This window comes from Dunckerocampus dactyliophorus, chromosome 18 (assembly GCF_027744805.1).
Source record: "Dunckerocampus dactyliophorus isolate RoL2022-P2 chromosome 18, RoL_Ddac_1.1, whole genome shotgun sequence".
In the NCBI taxonomy this organism is placed as follows: Eukaryota; Metazoa; Chordata; class Actinopteri; order Syngnathiformes; family Syngnathidae; genus Dunckerocampus; species Dunckerocampus dactyliophorus.
Genome location: NC_072836.1, coordinates 9011403 through 9024110, shown reverse-complemented (window position 1 = coordinate 9024110; position 12708 = coordinate 9011403). Strand labels below are relative to the sequence as shown.

The 12708-nt window shown below is 39.5% G+C and overlaps 1 protein-coding gene across 3 annotated transcripts in view; it reads left to right on the top strand.

The window, feature by feature from the left end:
* Positions 1–12708, top strand: part of sdr42e2 (short chain dehydrogenase/reductase family 42E, member 2) — a 30836-nt gene that overhangs the window by 900 nt on the left and 17228 nt on the right. The window contains exons 2-6 of one of the 3 annotated variants that reach the window (XM_054759461.1): positions 3696–3766; positions 3915–4752; positions 9664–9757; positions 10823–10952; positions 11178–11355. In XM_054759461.1, the coding sequence (XP_054615436.1) occupies positions 11318–11355 (38 nt within the window). In that variant the 5' untranslated portion in view covers positions 3696–3766; positions 3915–4752; positions 9664–9757; positions 10823–10952; positions 11178–11317. Of the gene's footprint in view, positions 1–3695; positions 3767–3914; positions 6163–9663; positions 9758–10822; positions 11007–11177; positions 11356–12708 lie in introns of all 3 variants that reach the window. The other 2 variants (XM_054759459.1, XM_054759460.1) reach the window with 2 other exon arrangements.

Here is a 12708-nt window from a genome sequence, read left to right as displayed (position 1 = left end):
AGGACCTTTAAATATTAGAATGTAGGCTTTGAATTGACATCCTCTTCTATTTGTAGTACTCTGTTTCTGCAAAGTGCAGCTACAAGGACGGTGGATGTTTGAGCTTTTGGAAGGAACTTGTGTTGCTAAATATAGCGCAGAGTATTGACTCTTTTCGACAAAAAAAGCTGCAGTTGCATAAGGCGAGAAAATGTCATATATGAGTGTTGACAATCGGTGGTGTTCTCCTTGAAGGTCGAGAGAGGAAGCAAACGAGCAGTTGAGTGTCTTTTTGTTGATATGACAATGAAGGCACAGGGACTGCAGGTCAGGTCCATTCATGGGGCTGCGCCTCAAGTGTGCTGCTCTTGAGCTTTGTGAAGGTAACACACACACACACACACACTTGCACATGTTACACCAAGAGATGTTTTGTCAAGTGGGAGAAACATCCATTGCAATGCCCCTTCCGAGCCCAAAGGTAAGAAGTTATCTAATAGAAAAAGATGGCATACTAAATCATTTTGACCATATAGTGTTACTGTACACGCTCAAAAGCGGGAGCAACCTACTGATTTTGTGTGTGTGTGTGTGCGCGCGTGTGTGTGTGTGTGTTTGGCAACAATCAGAAAGCTCAATGGCTAAAGTCTTATGAGTTGTTTTGCATTCGTTTCCCCTCAGCAGCGCCCGCTCTTTCTCTGTTGGTTCAGTATTTGTGCCATGACCTGTTTTTGTTTGGTAATGTACAGACACACAGGCAGGATTTTCTGTATTAGGAAGCACTGTGCATTCAACAGTATAGCTAACAGGAATAGTTGCACCACAGATGTGTTTAAAAAAAACAAAAAAAAAAAACAGAGAAACTTCTTACCTCATTGTTTGTATTAATTTTAAATGGCGGCAACGTGTGCCCACTCTTAATTTGTCTCTTGCCTTGATCGGATGTCTACACATAAAAGCCTATGATGATAGGAAATTATTTATCACTGAATAAAAAGAAGAAACTGGCTGTGTGTGACTGACTGACAGATTTTGTGAGTCATTGTTCTCACTTGCTTTCATCTGATACCGGTGATTTCATGCTTTTGCTGTTTCAAGATTACGGTGGAAACTGTACTGTCGAAAACCCCTGGGGTCGTTCAAGTTGGAATACGGAATATTGTTTTGACAATCAAAAGTCTTTACTTAAGCCGGAATTACTTTTCTCAACATCGAAAACAGACCAGAACTCTGCTCACAGGACGAAGTGGGGCAAAAGTCACTGTTTATGCACTACACTGCTGATGGGGATGTCATACAACTTCATGTCAAAAAATCAGAGCTATCCCTTTTATACAGGTTGCTCATTAAGAGGATAACAAAAACAGGAGAATAGTTCACTTTGGTTTAAAACAAAGTTTTCAAATTGTTTTCAAATGCTTAGTCCAATTTATATATTTTTTTATTAACTCAAAAACATTTGTGTTCTTACCTTTTATCTGGATATGAAGTACATGCAGCCTTTCTTGTTCTGATACTTTGTTGCAAAAGTCTGATCACCTCCTGGTGAGCTTTGTTATATAATCCTTCATCTTCCCAGTCGAATTCATTCATTCATTCAGCAGAGCATAAAATATCTTGAGTGCATTTGACTTTCTGCTAGCTAGTGTTGCTGCTGTCCAAAAAAAAAAAAAAACGCTGGCTTGTCCTCTATGGAAGAACGGCAGTGACAAGCACCTTCCAGCTCGCGCACAACTGACTCCTTCAGGATGCAGCGGTACTGCAAGTGCCCCCCTGTATGACCTTTCTATGTATTTAATTGTCCAATTAGCAATAATAGTGATGTCACACTTACATTAAAGACATCACACGTATAATAAATGTTTCTGCAACATATTATTGGTGATGTACTGACAAAAAGAAACTGACCAACACAAATTTGTATTTTGTTTTGAACCTGCAAAAAAAAAAAAAGGAACATTGCATGTTTACACTTGCAGTCAACGTGTCTGAGAAGAAGTTGGATGAAGCAGAGTTAATATATTGACTGACCTTCAAAAATTTCTGCTGCAACATCATTGCCTGCGTTTCCCTATCAGTTTTACCCCAGCTTGTATGTGGCCACGGTGTTCTCCAGGAATGCTCGACTGGTTCTTCTTGTCAGGCTTTTTCTGATTGTCTGCCTAATGTGACAGATGAGCACTGACAGATACCAAAACAGCCCCTCTGCATCCAGATGGAGGCGAGATGGTTTTCTGGCCTAAAATAGACCAGCCAGGCCACTAACAACCTAATGTACTCTGTCAATAGTGTTTCAGTAGAGAAATTCAAGTTTATACAGTAATTGATAGATTTGTAACTATTTGTTATTTACTAAAGTGTAACCACTTAATAGCAGTGCCTCGGTATAATTAAAATGATCTAATTCTGACTGCTAGTTTGGTACATAATATGCTTGCATCTCGTGTCTGGAGTCTTAATTTTACTTAGTGTAATGTAATTTTCAACATTTGCAGAGATACCAGATGCAAAGCTTCACCGTTTCGGATCAACATAATTGGACTCGCTCAGCAGTACAACAGCTGCGTAGCAGGCGCTTTGACGATAATCTGAATATTTTCCTCTCCCTTCACCGCACAGCAAGAACAACTTTTCACACAGTCTAAAAGGGTTCTTTGATTATCTAAAGTGGCCGAACAATAAGATATTGTAATGCGCTCATAACTTGACTCGACTGAAAATCGGACTCCAGCTTGGTATTTTCTATGATACCGTCCGTATGGTAGCGTAAATAATGAACATAATCCAAAAATATTCCCACCACTGAGAAGAGCACTTATTTGGTGTCAGTATGTCTACCCCCTACTAGTTTTGCAGTTTATTTCATACCGTATGCAAGACATTGTATTTCTTGCAGTTCCCCTCCAGACCTATAGGTGGCAGTAATAAATTACAAACTGTACAATAAGTCCACTGTCCAGTATCTAGCCGTTTTGGTTACTTTCTTAAGCAACATGAAAGAGAAAAATATTTAAAAAAATTTATATCTTTAAAAATGTAAAAAAAAAAAAAAAAAAAAAGAGAGAGAGTACAAACCTACAAATATTAGAAGTAAGTATGATACAGTATAATCTGTGTAAATATAAATAAATACGTGAATAAACTCTGAATATACAGTACAATCACAAAATGGATCAGCACAAAAATTTGTTCTGTATTTTTGCTACATTGTTAAGCAACATTAGGGGTTAGGGATTTTTTAAAATAAATAAAACAAAAATTAAAAATGTTATGAGATCAACTTTTAATATTGTACAGTGTGATTCAGAAACTAAAGACCAGCATATATGTCAAATACAATATACAATGTAAATGCAACAAAATATATTTTAAATAATCTAAAAATATTATGAAATTAATTAAAAATATTGTACAGAACAATCAGATATTGGATTACCACCAAAATGTGTTTTTCCTTGGCCGATGCACCACGCATCTCCAGTTCGCCTTGGCCACACACCTGTCTGGGGTATCAAAACACACACAAAGCCACAGCAATGACCTCCTTGGCAGTGGTAATTAACCATCACATCCTTCTATGTGTATCCTTGTTGGCCCATTTGTAGATGTACAGCTGCCAATTCAGATAGATCATTGTGTCAGCCCTCTGCCGAGCACACACTGATGGAAATATGACTGCCATCTGCTCATGAGAATGTTGCTGTGTGCACTAACAGCGTACACCTGAGGAAGCCTGTTGACCTGATGACGAAGATGGTCACATTATAGCGGATGCCTCAACTTTAAGGTAAATATTCATAAACTGTCAGTGTTTTCTTGATGTTTTATGTGTATTTTCTCATCTCCGCAATAATGCAACGATGCAGATGACCAGTTAGTGCATCCGTCAGCATGTATCCAAAATGACGGGAAGTGTTTTTTTTGTCCGCCTCCAGCATCGACCAGTCAGGATGTGAGAGGCCCAGAAAGCGGATGTGATGACGCCTCCTCTAAGACTGATGTCTGTCTTTCTGTTGTCTGATGCTTAGCTAAGACAAACTACCAGCACACGGAGATAAGTGCCCTACAATATGTGCATAACCATGCTACTTAAAAACAGAGCAGCAGTAATGAATGCTCAGCCAGTCTAAGTGTAGTAACTTGGTATCAACTCTTTAACCCTGATTTGATTTAGCACAATAGTCATTGTGTAGTCAATTCGAATTTCCATTAGGCACTTCTCAGTGTTACTACACATGCATGAATTTCCGGATACTCCCACATTCCAAAAGCATGCACGTTAGGTTAATTGGCGAGTCTAAATTGTCCATAGGACAATAGCGTGAATGATTGTTTGTCGATATGTCCCCTGTGATTGGATGGCGACAAGTCCAGGGTGTACCCCTCCTCTCGCCTTAAGTCAGCTGGGATAGGCTCCAGCATACCCCTGTGACACTAATGAGGATAAGCGGCATAGAAAATGATGGATCTTAATATAATCATATAAAAATAGTATAAAATACATAATAACATATACAAAGCAAATAACATCCATACATTGAATTGATATATACAAATTACACATAATTGGTTTTATAAATTATTATAAAAATGCTAGACAACCTTATAGCATCACTGTGTGTGTGTGTGTGTGTGTGTGTGTGTGTGTGTTTGTGTTGTTTCAGCACCAGGAGCTGGAGACGCTCCAGGCAGTGCAGTCTCACGGCCCCACAGACCATCTCGCTGACCAGTGTGTTTATTTCTGCTGAGCCTCCAGTGTTTATTTTCACCAGGGTATGGATGTCTTTGTGATAGGTCTCCTGTGTTATTTTAGATCAGCCGTTTGGGAATGGATACATGAGAGAACACGTCTGTGCTTCTGCCTGCACATCCACTGTGTGTCTGTGTGTGCACGGTCCAACAACCACACACACAGACACACACACACATGATAATGCAGACTTCTGAGAAATGAAGCTTGTTTTTTCATCTTTATTCAACCACTCTGACAAGAGCTGAGAACAGATTGTATAAAAAGGCGAAGTCTTTTGTACTCTGAGCTGTAGTTTTTTTAGCATTATAATTATTCCATAGTGCCTCCATTGGAAAATCATTTGTTTGTGTGAATAAATCTTCATTTCATGTTTTTATATTGTGTAATACCCTCACTGGAACATTTAGTTCAAATTTGGATTTATTTGTGGCATTGTCCTGTTTTCAAGCTTCCCCTCATTTAGCAATTTTCCCTGTTTGGGACAATTGGAGCAAATTTTGACATTTTCCTTATTGGTCGCTTGGCTCAAGTTTGGACAGTGTCCCCTTTTGGCTCAAATTTGACATTCCCATAATGGGACATGAAGCTGAGATTCCATCCATTCCATCCATCCATCCGTCTTCTATGCTGCTTATCCTCAATAGGGTCGCGGGTATGCTGGAGGCTATCCCAGCTGACTTCGGGCGAGAGGCGGGACTGGTCGCAAGCCAATCGCAGGGCACATATAGAAAAACAAGCATTCACACTCACATTCATACCTATGGACAATTTAGAGTCGCCAATGAACCTAACATGCATGTTTTTTTGGAATGTGGGAGGAAACCGGAGTACCCGGAGAAAACCCACGCATACACAGGGAGAACATGCAAACTCCACAAACTCTGTATTTTATTGAAAGAAAGATAAGTGACAGTGCAGGATTATATATACAGTATTTGTATGTTTTCACAGCGCCAAATTAACTTAAAATTGAAATCAAATTAAGTCATGTCACACGTCTGAAAATCTATTCACCTAACACTGGTTTCTTTAATAGAATATTTGAGTCAGACTTTTAAATGCGCTACTGTGAGCAATGAGGAGTGACGTTCAAAGACACCACGTGATTTAAGTGAAATCACATATTTTGAGTGAATTTTCGGTGATTTCCCAGCACACTTGAATGCAGCAAATTGTACTTCCGCATTAAGAGTTACAAAGAGAGTGATAAGAATATCCACTTATTGACTTTCATTGCATTTCTGTTGATTTAGACCAACCATACACGCATAAACACGTTCTTGTGATGTTCGGAGTGTCAGTGAACGCATCTCGCGGTCTGTCTCGTGACAATGAGGAAGTGTTGTTGCAATGACTGGTCCAGAGACGTGTTTCTTTGGAGTTGGGGACACATATATGGTGTTGCATTGCACTGCTGTTGATGTGTTCAGGTGAGAATAAAGGTATAAAAGAGCGTCGGACACTCTGTGGGGACCTCCACTGTGCCGCCGTCTGTCGTCATGATTGAGAGCCGTGGCTTGCCATGATGCTGTGCTTAATTACGCAAAAAATAAATAAATTAATTAATTAAATATATTAGGTAACGCCCTATTTTTGACAGCCCTAATAATAGTAAAAGTAATTTGAGCTCAATATTAGTGCAGACCTGCCAACAGGTGTGTATTTGTTGTTGCAATTTGACTCTCGAATACACCTGTATGCTTCACTGCTCTCCATTTTGTTGCATTTCGCTGGTTTCAGTTTCGAGTTCATTCTGTACAGTGCAGATAAATAAATAGATATTAGCAGTTTCTCAATAGAATTTGAAAGGGGGGGGGGGGCGCAAAAACATTTCTGTTTCTGGGCATGACAGAAAACAATTGAGAACCACTCATCTACGCTGTGAACTTGATCCATTTTACTTGAGTTCAGTTGAATCCTTAAAACTGGAGTGTGCGGGGTTTTTTTTTTTTTATACTTTTCTGCAGAATACTGTCACACACGGTGACTGATACATGCTGTGAAGGCAGCCATGACAGATAGACTTCTTTGTCACTGGATCAAAACAGACACATCAATCAATCTGCCCGTGTTGAAGTGCAGCCGGTCGTATGCTGCATTTTTCACTCCATTGAGAGAAGCTTGTTGGAAAGGCTTTTTCTTTTTTGATTTGAAGATGTGTGCTCCTACATCCGTGCAGGAGCCCTTAGAGGAGATAGAAAGACTGACATTTTTATTGCCTGAATGTCTGAGTACTTTTTGTCCGCTTCCCACACGACACATCCGTCATTTCCAGACGATGACACCCAGAGGTCGCCTCACTCTTGATGTGTTCAGACAGTCTTGATCACATCTCATTAAATGGAGATGGAATTTATTTTGCTCTTTACATGTTGTTGCCTTGATTATAGTCGTTAGATACTGCAGCTGTGCTCCGGTGTTTTTGGTTCCGTGATTTATGTTGCTTTCACACTTGGTCTGTTAAAAGGAACTCTGTTAGTGCAGTTTGTTCGGTCACATGTCCACATGATCATCCGAACCCTGGTGTGCACCAAACAAATGGACTGAGACCACTTTAAAGATCAGTTTTGGAACCTTGGCACCGTTTGCTTCACTTGAGCTCAAATGTGAACCAAAGACAGAGACAAGAGTTAACATGACAGCAAAAAGCATGCAGAAATGACAAATATGTAAGAGAAAACGTCTGTCTCTCAGCTCTGCTGTCTCTCACGGCACACTTTAAAAGTATATTTTATAAGCTTTTGATGAACTATAGATAGATTTAATTGCAACTAGACTGTTTAGGTTGTCTTAGAAGACATTTTGCCTCTCATCCGAGCAGGTTTCATCAGTTCAAGTTTTGAAGACTCAGGGGCTAGCCACGCGGAAACGTTTTCAAGTCGAAACGGTGCAAAGTGTTTCATCGTTTCAGCCTCTCATCCACACGGGAACACCGTTCTGGGTGACCTGAAACGGTATCTTTTGAAAACGGCTTCCAGGGTGGGAAAAGCTGTAAACTCCGGCTCGCCGTTTGCATATGGACTAGCTACAATTAAAAACGATGACATCACCGCCCTATCGCCGCCCTACGTGTGGGGTTGTGGTATGGGCAGGCGTCTGTTATGAACATGTCACCCATTGAGGAAGTTTGGGATGCTCTGGATCGGCGTATACGACAGCGTGGACCAGTTCCCGCCAATATCCAGCAACTTTGCACAGCCATTGAAGAGGAGTGGACCAACATTCCACAGGCCACAATCGACAACCTCATCAACTCTATGCGAAGGAGATGTGTTGCACTGCATGAGGCAGATGGTGGTCACACCAGATACTGACTGGTTTTCTGACTGATTTCCGATCCCCCCCCCCATAAAACAAAACTGCACATTTCAGAGTGGGCTTTTATTGTGGGCAGTCTAAGGCTCACCTGTGCAGTAATCATGGTGTCTAATCAGCATCCTGATATGGCACACCTGTGAGGTGGAATGGATTATCTCAGCAAAGCAGAAGTGCTCACCATCACAGATTTAGACAGATTTGTGAACAATATATTCATATTATATGATAAACATTGGAGAGAAATGGTGATATTGTGGATGTGGAAAACGTTTTTGATCTTTGAGTTCATCTCATAAAAAATGGGAGCAAAAACAAAAGTGTTGCGTTTATGTTTTTGTTGAGTGTAGGATAATCAATCCTGTCACTATAGTCTATAGGACAGCTCTAGTCCGAGACTAAACTAAGACTGCCAGACTAGAGATGTTCTATCTAATCTTAGATAGACTAATCTAGTCTATAGACTAATATAGGCTAATCAATCTCATCACTATAGTCTAAAGGACAGCCTAGTCCCTATCTAGTCTTTGATAGGCTAAGCTAGTCTATAGTCCAATCAATCTAATCAATGCCTTCAAAAGGCTTCATCATAAAGAGCACAAAGCTGAAGAAAAAGCAAAAGAAACGTTTAAGTGTGGGGTTAATCCTTTAAATGCTCACTGAGCTGAAGTCTCGCGAAATTTGATGACATCTCACACAGTGATGGTTTGAACTTTGAAAAACTGATATACAGTACAGTCATCATGCTCAGTTTGGAGGTATCAAAGAGGTATTCATTGTACTCTATATTTATTAGTATGGTTTGTGTAGAACTGTGCTGCATCAATGCTAGTCTGTAGACCAATCCAGTCTGTTTTATCTCATCTTTGATTGATGCTTCTGGTATGTTAGTCTCAGCCTCGTCTCAGACTAGAGCTGTCCTAGACCACAGCTATCCTGTCTCGTCTTTGATCATGAACTGATGAAGCCTGCTCAGATGAGAGGCCATATGTCTTTTAAGACAGGATGAAAAGTCCAGTTGCGATTGACTCAATGCCCTGGAAAATGTGAAAAGACAGCTTTAGTGACTGACGATGTTACAGCTCATAGAATGATGCGGTGCACTTCGACACCACTGCAAAACTACAACCACAATGAGAAACACTTGCACTGTCAAACTCGTGAATATAAGGACGTCATTAGTGTACCTAATGATGTGTCCGATGAGTGTACTCATCCCTCATCCCCTCACCTTCCTTCCTTGTAGTGTCCTCCCTACCACAGAGGTTGGACATACATTCCAGCTAATTGATTTATCATGCAATTCTCTTCAAGTGCATTAGCCTGCACCCTCCCATCTCGCCTGCTTCCTGAAAATGGCCATGAAATGAAATGACTAATCCACTTCAATTACTCATCAAAACCTAAAATATCACCAGCCCGACACACTTATTCTTTAATTTTGTTCAATTACAAGCACTTAAACAGACAGCTTGTTAAAAAAACTTGTTGAGTAATCTCTCCACTTATGAGCTGTAAAATAAAAAAAACACACATTTCAAATGTGTGGTGCTTGTTGCTGAGACACATGCGTGATTTGATGCTCTCGCTTTGCATTTTGTGCTCTTTTCTAACAGTTTGGAGGTGTGAAAAAAAGGACGTCTGTGCTCCTTCCAAAAACCTTCCTCCCACCTGGAGTTGCGGTCCTGTCATTCATCAGCGAGCGTGCAGGTGGGCTGCATGCAGAGTGCCTTTTTGACAGGTCTTCTTGGCACTTTATCCATCAATGCTCCTCCTTCACATGCCCTCAGCTATCAGTGCTATGCATGACACTAACACTGTACTCATCTTCCATGAATACACGCTGCATGTTGATTGCTCTTACTAACGGCTGGCATCCAGTGAATTTTCGCAAAGTAGGATTCCTTATTCATAAACGGGATATTTTTGTAGTTGCAGCATAGAAAACCTGCAGCAACTCGCCCTGTAGACACGAAATAACACCTCTTTTGTCCCTTTACACCTGTATTACCCAGTATAGTAGACAAAATAAGAGAAAAAAAGACACCTGCGGCCCGTGGCTCAATTGTCATTGCATCGCTGCAGAAACAAAATACAATTTTAAAAATGTTAAAGCTGAAACGTTGACACCAACAACCAATAATAACACAAAGTTTGTATTTAAAGCCAAAGCATTAAATATGTATCACTTTTTATTTTACGTTAAAAAGCAACAAAATAAATAAATAAATATATATATATAATTTAAATATATAATGTATTTTTTTTCTAGGCATATATATTTTCCTGTGTATTGTAAAATGGGCAAAGTGTTCATTTGGAATAAAGAAATGAACAAATGTAATTGATGTGAAACACAGAAGGGAGTAGAGTTCAATAAGCTTTGCTTCTTCCTATAAATAAATTAAAGAAATTAATTAAACCATTGCTGTGTGTGTGTGTGTGTGTGTGTGTGTGTGTGAGACAGAAAAAACTGTGATATACATTACCATAATAAACATGAGAGAAGTATTGATTTTACATTATCATGATTTGTGTCGCACTGTACCACATCAACAGTCTTTCTAATATTTTCCCATTCTAATGATGTGACCACAAGATTGTTGATTTTTAGTATTTGAAAAGGAAGAACTTTTGATTCAGCACTTGTATTGCAGCTTGATGTTCATTGCTGTCATCTGGCGCTCTCTGCTGGTTGTAATAACAATTATCCCGTATGTCCTGTACTGTTTGGTCATGTGTGATAGATACTGTGTGTTTTATGTTCTACTACAGGCCCTAAATAATCGAGATGCTCCCCTGCAGACAAGGTTACAGAGAAAGGAGGTGTGTCTGGACTACCCTCCTTCATCTCACGGGACATCTCCCTGCAGACTGATGGACGGTGCAAGAGCTTCGTTTATTGGTAAAGTGTCAGCCATCCATCCATCTATCCATCCCACCACAAGGAAGAACGAAGGTTTGTTCAGTGTGTTGCCTCTTAAATGAAACATGATGCCTCTGATTACAAATGTGCACAGGAAAAGACCTCTGCCGGCCTGCTGTCATGTCACAGATGCAGACGTTACATCATTTAAGAGTTTGACCTTTCGGTCCACCTTAAGGTGATGTCTCTTTTTTTTTTCTGCAGGAATTTAACCCGTTAAACAACACACGATGCCCGAGAAAGAGGTTGCGTGTTGCTTCCATGCATTACAGTAGAAGATCAGGGGGAGGTGCAGGCCTTATCCAGGTGAGGATTGGATTGTTTGAGAGGTAACCTGCACCGGTATGGATGTGAGGGGACAACTGCACAGCCTGACAGCCTGGTAAGGACATTTTCTGTTCATATAACTGCATTGTTTTAGTTGATTTGTAGGATTATAAGTCAAGATAGTTTCTTAAAACTGCTTGGCCACATGATAATCATGTGAAATTCTATGGTGATGTCCGTACACTTGCTTGTTTTTTATTCTACTTATTTGTGTGGATGTTGTATTTTATTGTATGTTGCATTATTCCCATTATTATCCTCTTGCAAATATAAAGTTGTTTTATTCATTCATATAATGTATTGCAACATATCTATTGCAAATATATAATGTATGTATTATTTTTATTGCTGTTGATTTTATTTTCTGTCATGCTACTACTACTACTACAACTAATAATAATAATATTAACAACAATAATAACATAACTAAATGAGGTCACTACACCTTTAGAGAAAATGTCATATTTAATTGAGTTTTATTTATATAGCACCAAATCCCATCAAAAGCCATCTCAAGCCACTTTACACTCGGAGTAGGTCTGTGACCACACTCCTCATAAATTAAAGGACAAAACAATTGAAACGCACATGAGCAAGCATGTGGCGACGGAGGCAAGGAAAAACTCTCTCAGAGGGAGAAACCTGTAACAGAACACAGGGTCTGTGTGGCAGCGGTCTGTCTTTATCTTAGTCCGAAGGGCAGCGAGAATCTGTGTATCAGGAGAAATGGCTCAGCCACAAATATATGCTTTACAAAAAGGTGAGTTTTGAGTTTACTTTTAAATTGAGCGAGACTGTCTGTCCCCTTGTTTGAGTCAGGGAGATGGTCCCATAACAGATATTGAAAGGCTGTACCAGCCATTCGGCTTCTAAAAATTCCAGGGTTTGCACGTAAGTGTAAATTTGCAGTGTTTTACTGGGTTGATAAGCCACTAGAACTTGGGTGTCCAAACTTTTACCAACGGGTGCCGCATACTGAAAAATCAAAGGATGCAGGAGCCACTTTTACATTTTCTAAACCAACCCATGTAGATATTCAAAGGCGTTTTTTACATCTAAAGATAAAACAGCCTCCATCTCAGCTTTGTGTTATCTGTATTAACTTTTCCAAATAGCTCAACTTTCTTCTTGTACCTTCTTTTTGTAAATTATGTATTTATTGTCATAATATTTAGGTTGTATTGATTTGATTGTAATATTATGACTTTTACCCAATCTAATTTTAACCTGCTATTTAACCTGCTATTTCTTCTCTTAATATTATGCCTTTATTCTCCCAATAATTTGTCTTTATTCTCTTAAAATTACTGCTCTTTTTTCCATTTTTGGTGTGTGTGTTTTTTTTTAAGTTTTGTTGTTTAATTGAGTGTGCCCGTTGTAAAAATAGCCGGAGCCCTGAGCCAGACTT